The sequence below is a fragment of the Anarhichas minor genome, unplaced genomic scaffold (genome assembly GCF_050575085.1).
Source record: "Anarhichas minor isolate MPS153535 unplaced genomic scaffold, ASM5057508v1 ptg000045l, whole genome shotgun sequence".
NCBI classification, from domain to species: domain Eukaryota; kingdom Metazoa; phylum Chordata; class Actinopteri; order Perciformes; family Anarhichadidae; genus Anarhichas; species Anarhichas minor.
The window spans coordinates 6841843-6861929 of NW_027466491.1; the positions used below are offsets into that span (position 1 = coordinate 6841843).

At 41.0% G+C, this 20087-nt stretch overlaps 3 protein-coding genes across 3 annotated transcripts; 2 read left to right on the forward strand and 1 right to left on the reverse strand.

Moving 5' to 3' along the window:
- The first annotated feature begins 3222 nt into the window (after positions 1 to 3222).
- On the forward strand, positions 3223 to 8404 carry atp6v1e1b (ATPase H+ transporting V1 subunit E1b). Its single transcript, XM_076111762.1, has 10 exons — positions 3223 to 3332; positions 3454 to 3515; positions 4583 to 4648; positions 5225 to 5334; positions 5538 to 5604; positions 5728 to 5817; positions 6154 to 6222; positions 6357 to 6451; positions 6549 to 6636; positions 7640 to 8404. Exons 2-10 carry the CDS (start codon positions 3483 to 3485, stop codon positions 7700 to 7702), a joined length of 681 nt encoding a protein of 226 aa, XP_075967877.1. The 5' UTR covers positions 3223 to 3332; positions 3454 to 3482; the 3' UTR covers positions 7703 to 8404.
- Positions 8405 to 8951: 547 nt separating this feature from the next.
- On the forward strand, positions 8952 to 12993 carry ada2b (adenosine deaminase 2b). Its single transcript, XM_076111664.1, has 9 exons — positions 8952 to 9272; positions 9618 to 9837; positions 9928 to 10138; positions 10240 to 10367; positions 10933 to 11023; positions 11119 to 11227; positions 11342 to 11499; positions 11825 to 12027; positions 12276 to 12993. Exons 1-9 carry the CDS (start codon positions 8972 to 8974, stop codon positions 12361 to 12363), a joined length of 1509 nt encoding a protein of 502 aa, XP_075967779.1. The 5' UTR covers positions 8952 to 8971; the 3' UTR covers positions 12364 to 12993.
- On the reverse strand, positions 12823 to 19215 carry LOC142970865 (putative polypeptide N-acetylgalactosaminyltransferase 8). Its single transcript, XM_076111309.1, has 11 exons — positions 19005 to 19215; positions 17781 to 18024; positions 17212 to 17378; positions 16842 to 17025; positions 16550 to 16747; positions 14895 to 15009; positions 14008 to 14193; positions 13695 to 13832; positions 13320 to 13415; positions 13076 to 13243; positions 12823 to 12987 (listed from the first exon to the last, which is right to left on the reverse strand). The coding sequence occupies exons 1-11, from the start codon at positions 19213 to 19215 to the stop codon at positions 12823 to 12825; spliced, it is 1872 nt and encodes a 623-aa protein (XP_075967424.1).
- Positions 19216 to 20087: the final 872 nt, after the last annotated feature.

The window sequence follows — 20087 nt, forward strand, 5'->3', positions numbered from 1 at the left end:
CACTAAGTTGATCACATTAGATACTGCTTATGTGTTAATGGGTTAATAATCCAATAATATAATAACACAACACTGACAGGGACCTTTTCCTTTTCTTACTTTAAGTAACAGCTCTCTTTACAGCTTAATGTACTCCAGTCTATACAGCACAGTGGTGCAGTTGCAGTAGAGCAAAAAGGAAAAAGCTTCAGTTGGCATTTAATGGTGCATTCAAAATCTTGCTTTTGTATCTGATAATCAGAGATATCTGCACTGGCAAACACATCATTCATCTTCTAGGTTTGTGGAGAAGGAATAGTTCAACACTTATTTGCTGTCTGGCCAAGAGTTAGAGGAGAACATTGATACCACTGTCATTCAAAAAGTCTGCCAGAATCTTTTTTAAAATCTGGGTTCCTACAAATTTAGAAATGGCTTCAATCTAGAACCGGGTTTCAGACTTCAGAGTGCTCGTCCTGTAGCGCCTTGTTAAGTGACATATTCTGAAACCAGAGAAAACACAAGACAGGCCACGTGTTGTAAACGTGATACAACATTACACAGCGAGAAAGTGTTGAGGAGATCTATTCTGGGGCTGGCATGGAGGCAAATACTGCAATCAAAGCTGAAACGTGGCACAAGGGGTGAAGAAGGTCCCCTTGAGACTGATTTAATGTCATCATCCTCAATCTGGAAAGTGTTCTTTCCAGAACCTATGATTTTATACAGTTGAGATTAAATGTCAATGTCTTGGGAAGAGTTGAACTGATGGCATGATGGTGTTTCCGACATTATGAATACGTCACTTCCATTTTACGTTCCTACTCTTGTCCGATTCTCACGTCATGTGAAATCACTGAAATAGTTTCCACTCTTTGGAGACAGATGGAGGTGTAAATAGTGCCTAAACATAGTAAGATATGCAGGTCGAGGGTATAGATAGTCACAGCCGCTGCAATACGGAGCAGCTAGTGAGCAACTTTTTCCAGCCACGGCCTCACTGATGTCAATGAGAACACTGACCTGTTCAAAAATGTGGACAGGCATGTTGCAGATCAGTATTTATTGAAGTCACTATATGTAGAAATATTGATGGGTTTTTTTGTTCATAGAAAAATTAGACAATCCTGGTGGTACTGTTAAATGAGTACCTGCTCATCAATGAGTCCACAACAACAGTAAGACAGGGGAGGATCAATAAGTGATACTGACTGATTTCTATGTTCTTCATTCTTTTTTAAACTTCACTTAAAAATATTTTTTATTTTGTTTAGATTTTGTCTAAGAACTTGTCCAAGTCTTAAGTGGCTGCTTTGGGATTCGTCCTTACCTCAGTGCAGTCTTAGTCCTCCCCCATTCACATCTACACATTTTATGTAAATAGATCCTATTAGTAAATGAAGTATGTTTTCACATGAATCGTCACTGTTATTGTTTTAACACATGCACTCACTTGCATTCCAAGACTGAAACAATATTTATTTTGCAAAGAAAGGAAAGCAAACCACCTTCCTGACTGTTGCACAACAGTTTGGTTACTTTTGTGCAATAAAACCTTCTGACTCTAGGACCTGGTCAGAAAATCAATAAAAAAGCTTTTAAGGCCTTGAATAAACCTTCCCAGTACACAGCGCTAAAGAGCTAAATCTCCTGATTATTAATGCCCAGGTCTCTGTTTCAACATTATGATTTTTTTTTAATGTTTTATTTCATGATTGAATCCTTTGTGTGTTCTCATGCTGTCATAATCAAAATCCTTTGTTGTGTTACTCCACCTCCTCCAGAGTGAGCAGACTGAAACAGACGCCTTGCAGACGTCACTGATTTAATGGCCAACTAGCTGCCGTGTTGTCTGACCCAAGCTGTGCACCCCGTAGACCTGTGCAGACTTCAATCCCAGAAACCTTCACGTTTGCCACGCAAACATTTTAAACCCTTCACCTGTGTCCTTGCCTTCAGAGAAACTAATCAACCTTTTCTACTCTGTGACCCCCCTTTACTTACTGGCCTACTTAAGTAATTGGATTCCCATTAATCCTATCCCAGCGATAACCTCACGGTGAAGTAAATGATCAGGGAGATTTAGGGCACTCTGTTTGTGCTAATATGTGATGAAGACAGAGGGATTTCACAAACAAGAAAACACAAAAGGGTCAGCTTTCAATGTCAAAATGGGAGAACTGGTGGAGATAAGAGAAACCAGCTCTTCATGGCAGCCTCTCTGTCTCTTGCAAGGTGAGATTGTGCCCTTCACAACACCAGAGTGAACCACAGTGACCCCTCTAACACGGACATGTTTACAGAGCACACACTTTTAACAAAGCACAAACGGAGGGGAAAAACATCTGATTTTGACATTCTTCTTTCTTTCTTCTGATTTCAGACTTTGTTAAAACTTTCTGCGATGTTGAATAAAACCATCCTATCATACCTGCGTCCTCTTGGTGCGGTGCTGAACGAGCTGCTAGATGAAAAGCAGATGCTGGAGATCAGAGCGAGGAGTTCATTCAGACACAAAGCCACCAAACAACAGATAGGCAGACATGCATGCTGTAGCTGGCAAATGACTAACAAGATGGACAAGCTGTGCAAAAGTCTCCCTCTCTCTCTCTCTCTCTCTCCCTCTCTCTCTCTCTCTCTCTCTCTCTCTCTCTCTCACCCACCCCACTTCCCAGATACATGACATAACAGTTGTGACTTTGCTGTGTGTTCAATATGAGAAAGATTAGTAATAATGTAAATAAAAAGGGAAAAAAAACTAGTTGAACTCTTGAATCAGACTTTACCCGGTGTGTCCACAGTCTCTGAAAGGTCAGTGGGTGAGCGTTTCATTCGGGTAAACAAGTCTGTGGAGTTTTATGTCCACTGTTCAAACAGCAGATGATCAGTCAGTCCACAGTGTGCTGCTGTGAGCCGGTGACACTGAGTGGAAAATTCATGTCAGATAGGAAGAAGAGCTATTTTGATAGTTGAATTTTCCAAGTTCTACTTCCCTCTACTGGTTAGATGTGTTACAAGACTGGAAATGATGCCAGGAGGCTTTTATATGTTGCACTTGCATAGCACCAACATGTATATTGTGTACATGTACAAAAAACTGTATATTATACAGATATAATATTTCAAATACATATATTCATATGCAGTATAACTAAATGAGCCATAAAATGACAAACACTACGCAAACCCTATTTTTTCTACACGAGAAAAAGCTCGTCTCTTGTTCTAGCACCTGATTGGCTGCTGAGCCGGAAGTAAACATCATGTGACGTCGCAGATCACCTGATCCTCCGTAGACATTACGAGTCACGACTGCAGCGATTAATTCATACCTCTTCGTCTGTGATTTTCGGGTAAATAAACACATATTCAAAGCTTTTATTGCACGACTAAAATATCCTTGTTGTTGTTGAAGGTGTCTTTTATTTCCCAGTTGTTTTATTTCTTGTGTTTTGTCGTTATCTTTCCTCGTAGGCCCGCGAGGATCTTCAAGAGCTGCAACCATGGCGCTCAGCGATGCCGACGTTCAGAAGCAGGTAATGAAGCGATTTAACCTTCAAACACGTCACCATTCATCTGTCGCTCACCGGTAACGTTTAACGGAGTCTTTACGTCGCCAATCGTCTTATTAAAACACTGAGACGTGTTTATAATAGCTGTAATGTGCGTGTGTGTCCGTGAGAATGACATTGAGAGAGCTGCAGTAGGTTAGCACCGACATGAACACAAACAAGCTAGAATACGTTATTTAGGGTGATTTTGACTGGTGGCTTTGGTCGTAAAAATGCTCCTTAATACAAAATAAACCGCCATTTTTAAGCCAGTGTCATGGCTGAGATGCCGAGGTTCATATTTCCAAATGATCACATGATGAACACATGCCAGGGTCTGATGAGGAACTGGGAGTGAGTGTCTGGACACTGGAAATAACCTCCTGAAGGGAGAATGCAAGGCTGCAGAAGTCTGTACATGTGATTACAGTTCGGGTCTAGTGTTCATCACTGGTGGAATGTGCTTTTAATTAAGAATACATTAGAGGTACTTGTACTCTCATAGCTCAAGAGGGAAATATTGTATTTTGTACTCCACTACATTCGTCTGACAGCTGTTACATTGTCATCCCCTTCGTGTAAAGTGAACACCATGTACCTCCAAAATGATTGGGGCCTTAATTGTGGATTAAACAGCAATATGAATCCAGAAACATTACAGTAAAACACGCTGACATGGGACATTTTACTGCACAGTCGATACATTCACTAAACGTTTCCAATGCAGTACTTGTCGTGGAGTATTTTCACAGTGTGATATTAGTAGTTTTACTTCAGTAAAGGATCTGAATACTTCTTCCACCAGTGACAGAAACACTACTCACCACAGTGATAGAGTGAGGCAGCAGAGATCACATCAGGGTGAGGATTCATCTCTGGGTTCATTGTGAGAGAGGTGACAGGTTGCAGTCCTTAAAGTTCACACTTAAGAAGGAACAATGCTTCATGATGAAGCTGTGGGCATTTAAAACCCTACACATGTAGGGAATGGGTTGTATTTTTAAGGAAGGGCAGTCGTCTTTGTCATTAATGTTTCTTCTTCCTGTCTACAGATCAAGCACATGATGGCCTTCATTGAGCAGGAGGCCAATGAGAAGGCAGAAGAAATTGATGCAAAGGTAAAATAATGTGGACCGAGAGTAGAATTCATTATTAATCATTCCTTTTTTAGTAGTTTTTGGGGATCATTTATTTTTGGAGTCAACAGTAGAGAGATGAGAGGAGAGAGAAATGCTGAAAACAATTGTTTAAACTCATTCTTTGATTGATTACAAGTGAGTATAATGTTTTAAAGTCCTCACCATCATTTCCTGGTTGAGACTCACCACTAGGGGCGCTAGAAGCACAGTAAGTGCTTATATGAACGTGAGTCTACTGGCAGATTTCACACAACCTGAACCCTTTAAAATCTTAGGAAATTATCTGACACCTGACATATAACTGACATTTTTATCACAAGCATCAGTGTCTTACAAAAAATATGGCCTTTTAGTCATATTACATGGATATATGAGGTAATAAGTTATATTCTTATTTTGTTTATTTTTTTTTTTATTTTACTGGAATAGGGTTTTTAATATATATTCAACCTTTAAAGTGATCGATAGTTAAAGTAAAGATGAACCGATTACTGGTCACAGAAGCAGTGTTGTGATGCAGGATTTCTGCTGAGTGAACTGTGTCTCCTCCTGCAGGCGGAAGAAGAGTTCAACATCGAGAAAGGCCGGCTGGTCCAAACTCAGAGGCTGAAGATAATGGAGTACTACGAGAAGAAGGAGAAACAGATCGAGCAGCAGAAGAAAATGTGAGTCACGGCGGGAAATCACATGACGCATCAAGTCCTCCCTTCCTTACTCCGGTCTTTTTTAAGAACAAAGAAATATTTGTATGTGTGGCGCAGAGTTTCCGTGACTTTATTTAGTCTCTTCGTCCCACAATGACTCTTTTGTAACCTGCTCCAAACAGTCTAAAGGGCCCCAATGTGTGTGTTATTTGTCTACTTAACAGTCAAATGTCCAACCTGATGAACCAGGCTCGACTGAAGGTGCTGAAGGCCCGGGATGACATGATCTCGGTAAGCAGCTGTATCCTCCTGTTGGCATCAAACTGTCCGATTTCATCTACAGAAGAGACGTGGATTCTGTAGATGATACAGTCTGTAAATAATAGAAACCCCTGTGTGTATTTGTGCGCTCAGGAAATGCTGATCGAGGCACGCCAGCGGCTCGGTACCATCGCAAAAGATCCAGCCAGGTATCCAGCTCTGATGGACGGATTGATCTTGCAGGTTAGTTTTACACCCTCAGCTACTTCACAACCAGGTACAGCCGCGCAGTAAAGCCTGTGTTTCTGTTATTTCGTCCACCCCATTCATATCAATGAGGGTACCAAATAGTAGAAACGTCCAACTCATTACAGTTCAGCAGCACCTATTAACCGCATCCTCCAAATTTACACCATAAATGTAACATTTTCACCTTAATGAAGGAGGATTGTTGCGTCAGACTGCTTTAGATTTAGCCAGGTGTACCTAATAAACTGGTTTCTGAGCGTGTATGTTCATTAAGAGGTGTTGATATCGAATACTGAGCATTGATATCCCTTTCATAATCTTTCACATCAGGGATTATATCAGCTTCTGGAGACCAAAGTGACTATTCGCTGCCGCAAACAGGACATTAAGATGGTACAGGTGAGTAAATTAGCCACTCTATGTTCATAATAACATCGTTTATCCATTTCAAAATCAGATTTTTTACTAACCAAATATATATATCGAGTCAGCTCCTTAAAATCAGCTGAAATCAGATTTTCATTTTGACTCAGGCATCCATCCAGAGGAATATTCCGATATATAAAGCATCTGTGAAGACCAGCATCGAGGTCCGCATCGACCAGGACAACTTCATCCCCCCCGACGTGTAAGCGGCATCACATTTGATCGTCGAGTTAAAACTTATTGCATGAGTATTTCCTCAATTTGATCTCTCTTGTTTTGGTGTTTGTCTCCTGCTTCAGCTCTGGAGGTGTTGAGATCTATAACGGTAACGGGAAGATCAAGGTGGCCAACACCCTGGAGAGCAGACTGGAGCTCATGGCTCAGCAGGTAGGGAAACAGAGACCGCTCAAATCCTCCTCTTCTCACATGCATCAGAAACACTATTTAGCCTCCCTTTATTTATCTATTTAACTTTATTTTTCCACGTGAGGTGCTGCAAGTGACAAATAAGATGACATATTTTATTTCTTAGTTTTAAATTGTGTGTCTATTTTGGGTCTTGCTTTTGTCTTCTATTGTGAGATACTCAGTGAGGCTTTCCTGGTTAAACAAAGGTCAAATAAATGCTTAAATAGCTTTATTGGTCTACAATTGAATTACCTTTTTAAAGGAGTGGTGCAGCTGTTAACGGAATGAGATTAGCGTAGCTCTCACGTTAGCCCAACTTTACGTTTTCTACACGAGGAACTAAAAGGGACGCCACTCGTAACAAGACGGAGCGACAGATGTTTTATAGGTTTATATAAAGGATGTTTGTTAGTTTCCTTAATTTATTGTTTCGTCTTATTGTTATATTATAAAACATTTTATTTACACTTGAAAAACACAAAGTGTGCAGAGTTTACATCCTATAATATAAAACAACAACATGTAAGTAAAACACATAAGTATAAGAACCTACAACTGTTAATAATCATTTTTGTTGATGTTTTTTAGTCTCAATAAGAGTAATAATAAAAAAGTCAAATACATTATTTTTAAAATATACAGCAATTTCCTGTTACATTTGTGTATGTTTGACTTTCCTCATATTTATTTTTATATATATATATTTTTTTTTTCTAAATAGAGCTGAAATGAGCAATCTGTTAGTTGATCAAAAGAAAAATAATTAGCAACTATTATAATTGATTTATTGTTTTAGCAATCTTTCAAGAAAAAAATGCCAAACTTTCCCGAGCTGCAGATTCTTAATTGTGAGCATTTTCAATACCTTCAGGTTTTAAACTTTTGATCACACAAAACTAATAATTTGAATACGTCACCTCAGGTTTTAGGAAACGGCGCGAGGTGTTTTTGACTTATTAACCGCGTGTTTCTGTGTTTGCAGATGATGCCTGTAATCCGAGTGTCTCTCTTCGGTGCCAACCCAAACCGCAAGTTTCTGGACTAAATCGCTCCGCCGTATCAGAGAAAATCTCTCCTTTGTATTTTTTATTTTGTCACATGAAAAGTCATTCCTCTGTCTGTGAAACGAATTTCCGATGCAAACGAGACGCGTTGTTGTTGTGTGATGTGTTGCTGTATTTTTCCGTGCATTGAGGGATGTGACGGACGCTGCGGCTCAGCGTTACAGATGTGCATTGTGGGTACTGCACAGTTGTTTACTCTGCTGCTCCCCTTCGAGGGTCTCGGTTTACACCGATTAGTCGGGGACGACGGGATCTGGTGATTGGCTGGATGTTTAACAGGTTGTCCTCCTGATTGGATCATGACAAACACAGCATCCGTGTCACAGTTTCATTAACCTCTACCCCCACATTATATGTCGCATGGGGCAATGTGTTGCTAATGGATGTCTGCTCCAACCAATTACAGAGAAAATAAATGGTATCCTTGAAACCGAACTCAAGACCGTACATGACCTTAGAGTTAATTTATTGATGTGCGTTATTCTGTCATGAATTAAACGAGTGGGTGATATCATTCCAGAGGGTGCGCTGTATGTATATGAGGTTTCCAGATTAAATTATACGTATATATGTGTGTTTTGTTTTTTGTTCTTTACTTTTTCTTTTCTCGTTTGTGTCTCAAACTGGTGAGATGTGATATTGTGGAAATGTAAAACATAATAAAATATAAATCATTGCTTTCACTTCTCTGCTCTGTTTTGGCTCAAACAATGTCCCAATCATGCTTCATTCATTAGTTTATCACATGGTATTTGTTAGACAGAAATGCCCCGATTGTCCAGTCGCTCCGAGTGTTTCGCTGACGTCCTCGACTGATAGCGGAGTCTCTGCCGAGTACAGACACAGGACACCAGAAGCTCCCTCTTACTTGTAAGTATTTTATGTTTTAAAGTAGCTGGAGTTGCCTTCAAAATGTTTTTTATTTAGTTTATATTAATGAACTGAAGGTTGGTTGTCGCTTTTGTTCACTTCTTTCAGTTCATTTTTTTTAAATCTGAAAGCAAAGAAGTACTGAATATGCTCTTGTCAGCACTATAATGCAAGTAGCATGTTATCATGTTGACTATAAAACAAGTCAAATTTATTGACCCACTTCTCGGAAAGAACTTCACGACCTCTCGTCCGAGGTAAAAGGACTTAAATGTCATTAGTGCATGTCTCACGGAGTATTTCTTTCTTTACAGCTTCAAATACAGCAAACCTGCTCTTGTGGCGGTAGTGTGATCATGTTCTAGCATCCTCCTGAGGACATGGTGATCCAAATCTGCCAGGCTCTGCTCACTTATGTGACCCTCCTGTGGTTTGTAAGAGGGGCTGATGGGATGCCAGACCCTGCTCAGAGGGACCTGCTGATGCGGCAGGAGACGTCCAGACAGACGGGAGGCCGGGTGATACTGACGACGGCCGAGCAGAAGCTGGACGTTTACCTCCATCGTTTAAAGGAGCGAGAGATGTCTGCTGCACAGTTCCCTCCTGCTATCCACTTCTTTAAAGCAAAGCCCCTCATCCAGAAGAGTCCAATCTTCAAACTGCTGCAGAAGATGCCTAAAGGTGATTTTATAACTCACAAGTGTGGATGAACATTTGTTCTCTTTATGGTTTTCCTTCATTTAGCTGCACAGTTTGGCCACGGTGACATTTTATTGAGAGAAAGAAACATTTGTAAACATAGAACACCGTATTTTGTCACTTTGACTTTAAAGACACAAATTGTCTACAAAAAGAGACAAAACAACTACAAATACACACACAAAATGACAAGAACTGATGAGGCCATTGTGTCATCCGTCCATGTTCACAGCACCCAAAAATAACCAAGATCTTCATGTGATGTGACTGTCTAAGCTCAGCGCATCAGTCTGAGTTTGAGGTTATATCCGGTTGCTTTGACCACAGGTGCAGCCCTACACATCCACACCTCCTCTCTGGTCAGTGTCGAATGGCTGGTGAAAAACGTCACCTACCGGCCTCAATGCTACATCTGCTTCGCCTGGGACAACTCGGTCCGCTTCTTCTTCTCCGACCGTCAGCCATTCCCTCGATGGGACTGCTTCTACTGGCAGCTGCTTGAGACCTTGAGAGCCAGAATAGGAGACCCTACAGGCTTTGATAACAGGTTGAGTAAGATATCGGTTTCCCTTACACATTTTTAAGTCAAGAGAAAGTGGGAGAACTTTACCCAGAACATATATATATTATTTTTCAGTTTAATGCAGCACCTCACACTGTTCACCGAGGATCCAGATGGTGAGTACCCGAGCCAAGAGGTTGTGTGGGAGAAGTTTGAGAAAGCCTTCATCGCAGCTGCTGGGCTGATCACCTACGCACCCGTGCTGAGGGACTACTTCTACCAGGGCCTAGAGGAGCTCCTCCATGACAACATCATGTATCTGGAACTTAGGAGCGGTCTCTCAAGGGTTTGTGATTGTTTTGTTTCTTCACACCTGATCCCCAGCTCCGGCTCCTCTCGGCAGCAATGGTCGATCTGACATTTCTGCTTTTCCTTTGTGTGTTTCAGACGTATGAGCTTGATGGATCCATTCACGATAAGGTCTGGACTCTAAAAACGTTTCAAGAAGTTACAAGGAAATTTGTAGCGGATCATCCGGACTTTCTTGGGGCTCGTGTCATCGTTTCTGTGCACAGGTACTGATGAGGTTTCAACAAGACATATCTCTTAATACGTAGTACTTAATTACTCATGTTTTGAGTAGTTTAGGTTTACTTTTAGTCATGATTTAATATTTCTAAAACATTCAAGTTGAATTGCATTTCCAATTCAGTAGGCATAATTGCAACAATGGAAGAAGTACTCTGAGCCTCTTTCATTACCAGTGTTGTCAGCTGAATGTATTTCTGTAACTATAATAAATTATATCATCTCTTCATGACTTCCATTTCCTGTTTTCTGGAAACAGAGCTCTGGAATTATTACCAGGCCTCTCCACTAGTTTAGTACCACTCAACATCTGAGAACAGTTGTGTAACGTCTCCCATTAAATGTCTTTTTGTCGGTGTTGGTAAGGGTTTTTTGCCAGCTGGTATTATTTTGTCAAGCTACTTTTGAGCGAGGCACAAGTAGCTAGAAATACAAAAAAGAAGATGGGCATCTCATAATGTAAATGTTAATATGAAATTACACGTTTTGTTTGGTTTGTGAGTCATGTAGGGTGCTGATTTCTGTGTCTGTAATTGTTGCTGCTTTCTTCAGGGCTCTGAGTGTATCTGAGGTCAAAGCAGCTGTGAAAGAGGCCATTCAGCTGCAAAAGGACTTCCCAGATGTTGTAGCAGGATTTGACATGGTAAGAAGTAATCTGTCTTGTTGAATCACTTGTTGGACTAAAACAATATTTGCTGGGATATAGCTTGTATGCGAGCTAACATTGCAGTTTTACAGGTTGGCAGGGAGGACAGCGGGAGGACTCTTTGGTATTTCAGGGAGGCACTTTCTCTGCCAGCTGAACTGGGTGTCACGCTGCCATATTTCTTTCACGCAGGGGAAACAGGTGGTTGGACCAAAAGCACAGCATACATCATTGTTACAAAAACGGAGCACTTCTTAAAAGTTTAATACATCTTTTGAAATATACTTTGATTCCACTTTGTATGCTCGCTTGTAGATGATGAAGGCACTGACGTGGATCAAAACATCCTTGACGCCCTTCTGTTCAACACCACGCGCATCGGGCACGGCTACGCTTTGGCACATCATCCACTTGCCAAAGAGCTTTCTAGGAAAAGAAACGTGGCTGTGGAGCTGTGCCCCATCTCAAACCAGGTGAGACAACCTATTAAAAACAAAATCTGGTGTGTGCGAGGGTGCTACGAGACGGGACTGAGACCAAAAGTGTTTCCATTGAGATGAATTGAAATTCCTGAAACAACATTTTTTCAGCTGATGCATATTCTGTCTGTTGTATTTGGTCATATTAAGTGTGGGGAAGTCCACTTTATGCCCCTTGTGTGGATTTGGACAGACCCATTTGGGAACCCATTAAGTCTGCAAGTGCGATGAAGTCTGGACCTTTGGATTCAGCACCGGCGTGCCTGTCTTCATATACAGTATATAAAGTACCTGAATGTGTTTGTCCTCTGACCTCCAGGTGCTGAGGCTGGTATCGGACCTTCGGAACCACCCTGCAGCTGTGCTGATGTCTGAGGGTCACCCGATGGTGATCAGCTCCGATGACCCGTCTCTGTTCGGCACCACGGGCCTCTCCTACGACTTCTATCAGGCCTTTGTTGGCATCGGAGGATTAAAAGCAAACCTGGGCACTCTGAAAGAGCTGGCTCTTAACTCCATCAGGTGACAATCAGTTGATTTGATCCCTCTCATGCCTCCCTTAAGCACATTTCAAATCTCAGCAAATAGATTTTCACATCATAAATGAATGGTAATCAAGGGCTGTAGGAAGTTAGAAAACTTTCAGTATACTTTAATAGCATTAAAGGATGTGATTTCTAGTGTGTGTGGTGGAAATCCTTTTTATTTTTATCCAACAATTAACAAATGATGTCATATCATAGTTCAATGATGGTGTCTTCTGCCTACAGGTACAGCTCCTTGCCAGCTCCTCTGAAGGACAAAGGTCTTGTCATGTGGCAGAAAAAATGGGACGCCTTCATCTTTAATCATTCATGACAACCAAACCGAATTCTTCTCCCACTTGAATGATGATTGTAATAACGCTAAACTAAAGCAAACATCTACAGGCTTCATTGGAACTACTGTATCTTTGTAATTGATAAAACTCTCATATGAGTCTCTGAACTGTTTTTCTTGTCTTGAAACCGCTACAAAGAAACGTAACGCTAAAGTAGCTTGCTGGTAAGAAATGCGATCCACATACATTCAGTCCTGCTCTGCGTAGTTCAAAGCTGTCCACATGCAATCTTTTTTCATCATAAAAAAAGGATTTTACACACAATCTGTCATAGCAAATGTTGACTTTTTTTCAAAACCAAGAAAAGGGAACCATACAATTGCAGCTCATATTTTAGGCAAAAACAAGAACTAAATGAAAATATTGACTCATGCAAAATGTAAACTCATCCCAGATCTTTCTCTGAGATGCCGTTTTGTGCCACAATGGCATGTTTGTTATCTTGCCGTCTTTGCCCTGGCCAGCATGCTTTGGTCTTTCATGACATGTTGTATCTTCCAGCTCTGACCAGTGCACTGCTGAACAACAAGTGTGTAATAGCCGTGATCAGCAATCACAAGTTCCAGGCATCTCTTTGTTTCTCTGTTCTGGATAGGTCCATCCTGGGAATAACAACAATAAAACATTTATTTTTCTCCAAACAGACCAACCGCTTTGGTGTAGATTTATATTTAAAACTACAATATTAACCTGTTTAAAATCCCACAACATGTGGAATTTCTTCTGCTTGGCTGTTTTGCACTCGTAGAGTCCCGGGTAGACTCCAGTGCCGGGGTCCACCAGACAGCGGTTGCTGCTGTACTTCTGAGATTTGATTCCACCAATGTATAGTTGTCCATCGGTGCGATAATAACAGTGCTACACCAAAGAACAATGATTATCCGCAAACAGACAAACAACAGTCTGTGTGCATGCAGTGACTCTCTGAACATACCTGATGGGAGTAGGAGTGGCAGCCATATATAATGGGTGTGTTCCCAGGCATTGGGCCTTGGTCAATGCAGATATCTGGCTTCAGATTATTGATCAGCTGCCAACAGAAGCAGATAGAAAAGAAAGTAACACTTTAAAGTAAAATGTATCCCGATGTGGGAACCATAAATTGGAAGCATGTATGACGATCCTAAGCCGAATACATTTGACTTGCTTTAAATATCCTAATGTCTTGGAAAATTGAGTCTTCAACAAGAATCCGTAGTGGAAAATATCTCAAATGTGTTCCAAGTAAACCTAAACAAAGCCTACGGAGGATGACCGACACCTGCAGATTCAGACTTCAAATGCAGTAACGTCTATCGTTTCTACTCACCGTTCCATAACCTAGCAGGTCATGCAGAGGGTCCAGCTGGGGGTAAATATTATCCAGATACCACTTAAAGGGCTTGCAATTCAGCCTCTCTCTCAGCTTTTTCCTCTCGGACACATCCCCGATGTCTATGCCATGGTTCTGTGGGGGAAAGAATTAAAAACGGGACAAAAAAAAGGTTCACAAAAACATTTTGATAAGTAAGAGAAACAGCAATGTTTTTACTACGAGTCACATGCTCCACAGCATTATTTTATGAAGCCAAATTCATGTAATTAGTCAGAATGTATGTGATCAAGTCTGTGTCATGCCTCACCTCTAGGGGAAGGTTCCAAGCAATGTTGACATTGTATTTATATTCGTCCATCCAGACCTCCGCCACCCTCAGTGCATTACGCTTCACCATTTCATCGAAGTCTAGGAGGTAAGGCTTTTTGGCCCGCTCAATGTGGGCAATTTTAGAGCAAGGTATAACCTCTATGCTTCCTCCACACAGCCACACCTGCCAAAAAACAAAAGCTCAAATATTTAAAATGAAGATTTTTCAGGGCATTCAACACACTATGCATTATACTGTATGCAATTATCTTATTTCTATTTTCTGAACAAGTAAACATACTGTACAGAGTTCACAGCTAAATGCCACGCTCTAATGCTCAAATATACTTATGCCAATTTGATTTGAACCTATCCCAGCATACATTAGACAAAGGTAAATAACTAACAAAAAGGTCCATCATAGACCCTCCAACTACCATGTATGATATGAATTGTTGAAATAAAGCCATGCAAACACCAAGAGAACAAACCGCTACACAGAGATGACCTCAATGGCCCAAGGGCAATGCTAACATAATTATGTAAAGCAGGTTGTTCACCTGTCAGCACTTAAGACAAAGCACACCTGAGGCTGAGGGGAACGGCGTTAGTTTTGCAGGGATTTGATCAGAAAGCAAAGTATTGGACAAATGAATGTTTTGACCTAATGATGGTGCTAAATGGAAAGTCAGAAGATCACCAAAGTCATTTAGAGCATGGATGTATAAAGAGACATCATCTGGAGACCATAAATATTTGGTATAATCAGGTACCCTCTGAACAACCATTGCACCTCTACAGCAAGCTTGATGGAAGATGAAGTGCGTTTTTCAGACTCTAATTATAGCGTTTTAAGTCACTTTGGAAACACCCTGTAAACCTCACCCGGATGCCGAGCTCCACATTCTCGCCACCGTATATTTTCATTCCACCATCAAGGCTTCCGATCTCTCCAAAAAACTTCCGATCAGCTACAAGAATCCCCATGATGGAGGGGCTTCTGAGGGCAGAAGTATACACAGAAAGAGCCCGAGTTGAAAACAGCAACCGTACTTCATGCATTGTCAATGCATTTTAAATATGAGAGTAATTAGTGCCCAGTGAGCACTAACCCGGATTTCAACGTTGATTTCTGGTTGAAAACGCATTGAAATGGGGTCTGAATGTCGTGCGTTCACACCAAACGCGTCGCGAATTCGTTGTTTGTACCATATGGTTTACAGACACACATTTATACACATAGTTTGGTCTGGTCTCTATTGATATGAGGTATCGTAGAGCTCTGGGTGAACACAGACGGCTACAGTATTTATTTCCTGATTCAACAACGGCAGGACGTCACTGATGACCGGGGGGGAGCAACTCAACGCTGATAGGCTATCGCGCCGGGGCGTAACGCTAATATTTCGCAGAAGTTGAAAAATCTCAACTCGGGCGATTTGGCGTTTGACGTTTGGACATGAATTCGCGTCAATCGCGCCATCGCAAATTCGCGCTGCGCCAGTCTCATCGCGTCTGTGCATAGACTTTGTATGTAATCTACTCACGCGAATAATTTGCGACGCGTTTGGTGTGAACGCACCATTAGATGCATTTTCACCGTCTTTTCGTCTTTACGGTTACAATATCAACGTGTCACAAAAACTGTTGATGTGTTACTAACATTAAGTATTTAGTTGCTACATATTGATCTGAGAGCATTTCCACGTTGAAAACACGGTGACGTTGAAAACACGGTGACGTTGAAAACACGTTGAAAAGTGAAAGTTTTTAAGCCGACTATTTGAAGACGTTGATTCAACGTTCACGTTTAGACCAGATTTCAACGTGATTTCCAATACTGGCTTTCAACTGATAAATGTGGATGTGGTTTCTTAGTAAGCCTCTAAAATGATGATATATTATTATTAGCACAATTTAGAGGACGGAAAATTATAGTATTGCAAATCATGTTGAAATCTGGTCTAAGCATGAACGTTTAATCAACGTCTACAAATAGTCGGCTAAAAAAAACCTTCCCTTTTCAACCAATTCTGAACGTCTTTTCAACGGAAAAATGCTGACGTCTTTTCAACGGAAAAATGCTGACGTCTTTTCAACGGAAAAATGCTGACGTCTTTTCAACGGAAAAATGCTCACTCGGTGTGGTTTCCTAGGAATAGAAGGTGTGGTGTGTACTCAGGTCTGCCGTTTGTCTCCAGTGTTGAACCCAAAGTAAACAGACTTTATAATTGTTATGAATTGTTACATTACATGAGAAAGTCTGCTCAACCGCTCTGTGTTCCTGCAAGTGTGAAACAAGGCTAATATGAAATGTATTTAAACATGTTTGGTTCAGAAATGTCAACATTTAAATAATCCCGTGGTTTGCAGGAATGTAAAATGCCAAGATGTTTTTTTTGGCGACTGGGTTTACATTAAATGAACAGATGTGAGTGGTAGTGATCCAACTCTCAGAGAATCACATTTCCCAAAACGCCAAACTATTCCTTTAAAAGTCTTTTTGTGTGTGATTTGGGAGAATGAATTCTTAAACTTACTTTCCAGGGAGGGAATTGTCCTTTAAAGCGTACCACTCGGGTCTGAAGGACACGTACATGCACCACAGAGCCCAGTCGAAGGCGTCTGCTGAAGGTATGTAGGGAATCAGTGTCAAGTCATCAAAATTGACTTTGTCGAACACTGGTGTCAATATCACGGTGCGGTCCTCTTTAATCCGAGCCAACAGCGGCTCTGCCCTGGATAGACAATGACAGTTTGACTTAAGCTTCATACTGAAAAAAGCACAGCAAATGAAACTGAGGTGTGAAAACTCGGATCCCTTAAACCAACCATTGTACATGGACTTCTATGTGAGCATCCAAGATGGCCACGACGTCCCCCCTAGCAACCCGCCATCCCGACAGTCTGGCCTGGGTGAGGCCGAGCTGCTCCGAGTGCCTGACTTTCTTCACCAGGCCTGGACGCTCCTCGTGGATAGAGGAAATGTAATCATCCAGTTTCTCCTTTAAATCCTCTGCAGAAAGTAAAAGTAAAGAGTAATCTAACATTAGTCTAAGCTATAGATTCAGTCTAAATGCCCATGCCAAATATCTTGTGTAATTTGAGTGAACTGAACCTTTAAAAGCCCAAATACCCCATTGAGTAATCTAGTGTAGGATGGAAAACAGAGCCAGAGACACGATGTAGCAGGTCGACGTACCATTGCTGCTGTGGTCGTCCACCAGTATGATTTCTTTCAGCAGCCGAGCTGGTGTTTTGTCTATGAGGCTGCGGATGGCCCTTTTGATGATAGAAAGAGCTTCATCCAGGTAAATTAACACGATGCTCATGGAAGGCAGATCCTCGGGGTACTTTTTCTCAGCACACCTGTGAGAGGAGAAACAGTGGTAGTTTTTGTGTTCGTATAAACCAATTAAATAATAATCAAATTGTTGCCAATTCATTTTTTGATCATTTAACCAACCACTGATCGATCAAGACATACAAACTGAAAAAGAGTGTCCGCTAACCTCACATTCATTCAGCCTAAACATGTTGTACCTAATTGCATTAAAAGTTTCTGTCAGATGTTTTTATGACAATAATTTCTTTTCTTTTTTTTTAATAGTAAAACGAAATTAATATTGCTCAGAAAACATTTTTTTTTTAGAGCAAGTTAATTTGGGCCATTGAGAAAGTAATGTAATTTGTGTCATATAATGAGGCATCATAAAGCAGCCCACTGTGTGTGTGTTTTATCAGTATTTCATTACAGGAAGTTACATTCACCTGCGCGGCCTGGTGTCAGGGATCTCTCTGTTGAGGGGCAGCCTGTCACTGAGGAAGGCGTTGTAGCCGTAACTCTGAAACAACGTCTCGGCCTCCTTCTGCTCCTCCTCCGACAGCTCATCGCCCCACTTGCTGAACAGATACGAGTTTGGGTACAACTTCCTCACCACTTTCTTCTCCTTCTTCACTTCTGCGTTGTTCTGTTTCACCGGTTCCTTCTTTTCAAGTTTATTCATCAGATCGACTGTTGACAAAATGGAATATTTGATCATTATTCTGCTTTGCTTGCCAAGTGTTTAACAGGTGTCCCTCCCTGAAACATAAATAGAGGATGAGCCTTCTGTCATTAACATAAATGATCTTTGCACTGGTGTGGTAATATGTGCAGTCCAATTACATGTTTACCCTTGTGTCGTCTTAGGGGTCAAAAATGACCCGCCACTATGTTTAACAGCATAGGAAACACTCTTAATGGTCTTTTTTCAACTTGAAATTCAATGACTTTTCCTAGAATGACTCCAACATGAAAAAAAGTTAAAAAATTGCCTTTGTTCATATTTTCATAAAAGCTGTACACCAACAGGGTACACATATTGTCTTAGGGGTCATTTTTGACCCGGCAGTTATAAAATCATTTTCATACTACAGAAACCATAAAAAACACACCACAACAACACACACACACACACACACACACGAAATTGAGATTACGTGTGCTACTGATTGAACTCTGGCTGAAGTTCACAGACAAAATACAAACAAGATCAGAGAGAATAAACATTTCCTGAAAGCATTGTTTGGGGAATGCAGTCAGAGGCTATAGAGGTGCTGCAGATGACAGTACCCCCAGACAACTGGAAATGGATGGATGAGATTGACCTGCGTGCCTACATTGGGCTGCTAATCTTAGCAGGTGTGTATAGGTCCCGAGGCGAGGCTGCATCTAGTCTTTGGCATGCAGAGAGTGGAAGGGCGATTTTCCGTGCAATGATGTCACTGAAAGTCCTTCATATTTTCTCAAAAACGATACGATTTGATAATCTTAACTTTCAAAAAAAATAATTTAATACTGATTTAATCTCGACATCAACATCTATAGACTTGCAAATCACCACATCAATGCCTAAGTATTTGAAACACAACAACAACGTTTATTTAGTTGAAATCAAGTTTTGTACTGAAAAAAAGAAGCAGGACAGAACCAGCTGTTGTCCTGAGACTCACGCAGCTTGTTGATGTCGGTTTCCATCTTGACCATCCTCTTGAGCATTCCCTTATCCCTGATGGAGTCATTGTGGTGAGCCTTCTGGAGTCTCTCCGAATGGGTATGAACCTCCCGCTTAATGGAGCCGAGGTATAACAGAGCAGCAGCCACGGTAAAGGCAAGGAGTGATCCTTTAACCCAGCCCGACCTCATCCTGGTGCTTCTCTGCATGTTATGTGTTTTGTTTCTTCTTGCATTAAAAGAAAAAGGAGGAGAGTTCTTCCCTGCCTTTAATCTCAGGTGCTCTCTCTTTCTCCCCACCCTTTGTACACAGACACTCACACTCTTACACACATTAGGTCAAGCACATTGAACCAGCTGTGTTATCTGATATCCTGAGGTTCACATAAGATTTGTTGAAAGTGTCGTTTTCAGTCCGGTTTTCACTCTGCTGCCTCTTCCTTGCATTACACCAGGTGTATATAATCAGCTGTTAACTGGGAAGGAGAGAAAACCAGCAGTACTCTGCAGGTAACAGGAACAGGACCGACAGACAAATCGGGTACAACATTACTTTTGCTCTAGCAACAACCTTGTTCATCCACTCCGCTAACAGCAGATAATCAAGCTGACAAGCTGACTGTTTTTTTAGGTTTGATAATGCTAAGAACCAGTTTTTTTTGTATTAAAAAATATAATCCATATCATGTTTCCCTTGTATCCTATGACGCTCTCATCTAGAAAAAAAAGGTGTGGGGAACACATCAACACAACACAACAAATTGAGAAAAAAGCTGAATATTTAGTAAGTAAGTTAATTTGTGTTATTTCTGTTTTATCTCCCGGCTTGTTGGTTGGTAGCGTCCACTCTCTTTTAAAAGGTTATATTATATTAGCCTGCTTTCTCCTACTGAACCTTGACCTACTCAACCTTGGTGCACCTAAAGAAATGTAATAGCTCTGTTTTGTAGTCATTCACACATATAATTAAACTCCGCCATCATAATCAAAAAAACAATTTATGTTTTGATGGTGTCATATAAGAAGTCATAGTATAGGATGTCATAAAAAAGGTCATAAAAAAACATTGTGTGGTATGCCAT

Excerpts from the sequence above, each read along its gene's own strand:
- atp6v1e1b (XM_076111762.1), top strand. The coding sequence starts at position 3,483 with ATGGCGCTCAGCGATGCCGACGTTCAGAAGCAG. Across the intron at positions 3,516-4,582 it reads ATGCCGACGTTCAGAAGCAG|ATCAAGCACATGATGGCCTT; the intron begins GTAATGAAGCGA and ends TCCTGTCTACAG. Across the intron at positions 6,452-6,548 it reads AACTTCATCCCCCCCGACGT|CTCTGGAGGTGTTGAGATCT; the intron begins GTAAGCGGCATC and ends CTCCTGCTTCAG.
- ada2b (XM_076111664.1), top strand. The coding sequence starts at position 8,972 with ATGGTGATCCAAATCTGCCAGGCTCTGCTCACTTATGTGACCCTCCTG. Across the intron at positions 10,139-10,239 it reads TTAGGAGCGGTCTCTCAAGG|ACGTATGAGCTTGATGGATC; the intron begins GTTTGTGATTGT and ends TGTGTGTTTCAG. Across the intron at positions 11,024-11,118 it reads TTGTAGCAGGATTTGACATG|GTTGGCAGGGAGGACAGCGG; the intron begins GTAAGAAGTAAT and ends GCAGTTTTACAG.
- LOC142970865 (XM_076111309.1), bottom strand. The coding sequence starts at position 19,215 with ATGCAGAGAAGCACCAGGATGAGGTCGGGCTGGGTTAAAGGATCACTC. Across the intron at positions 14,194-14,894 it reads ATGTGGAGCTCGGCATCCGG|GTGTGGCTGTGTGGAGGAAG; the intron begins GTGAGGTTTACA and ends GTTTTTTGGCAG. Across the intron at positions 13,833-14,007 it reads CTTGGAACCTTCCCCTAGAG|AACCATGGCATAGACATCGG; the intron begins GTGAGGCATGAC and ends TTTCCCCCACAG.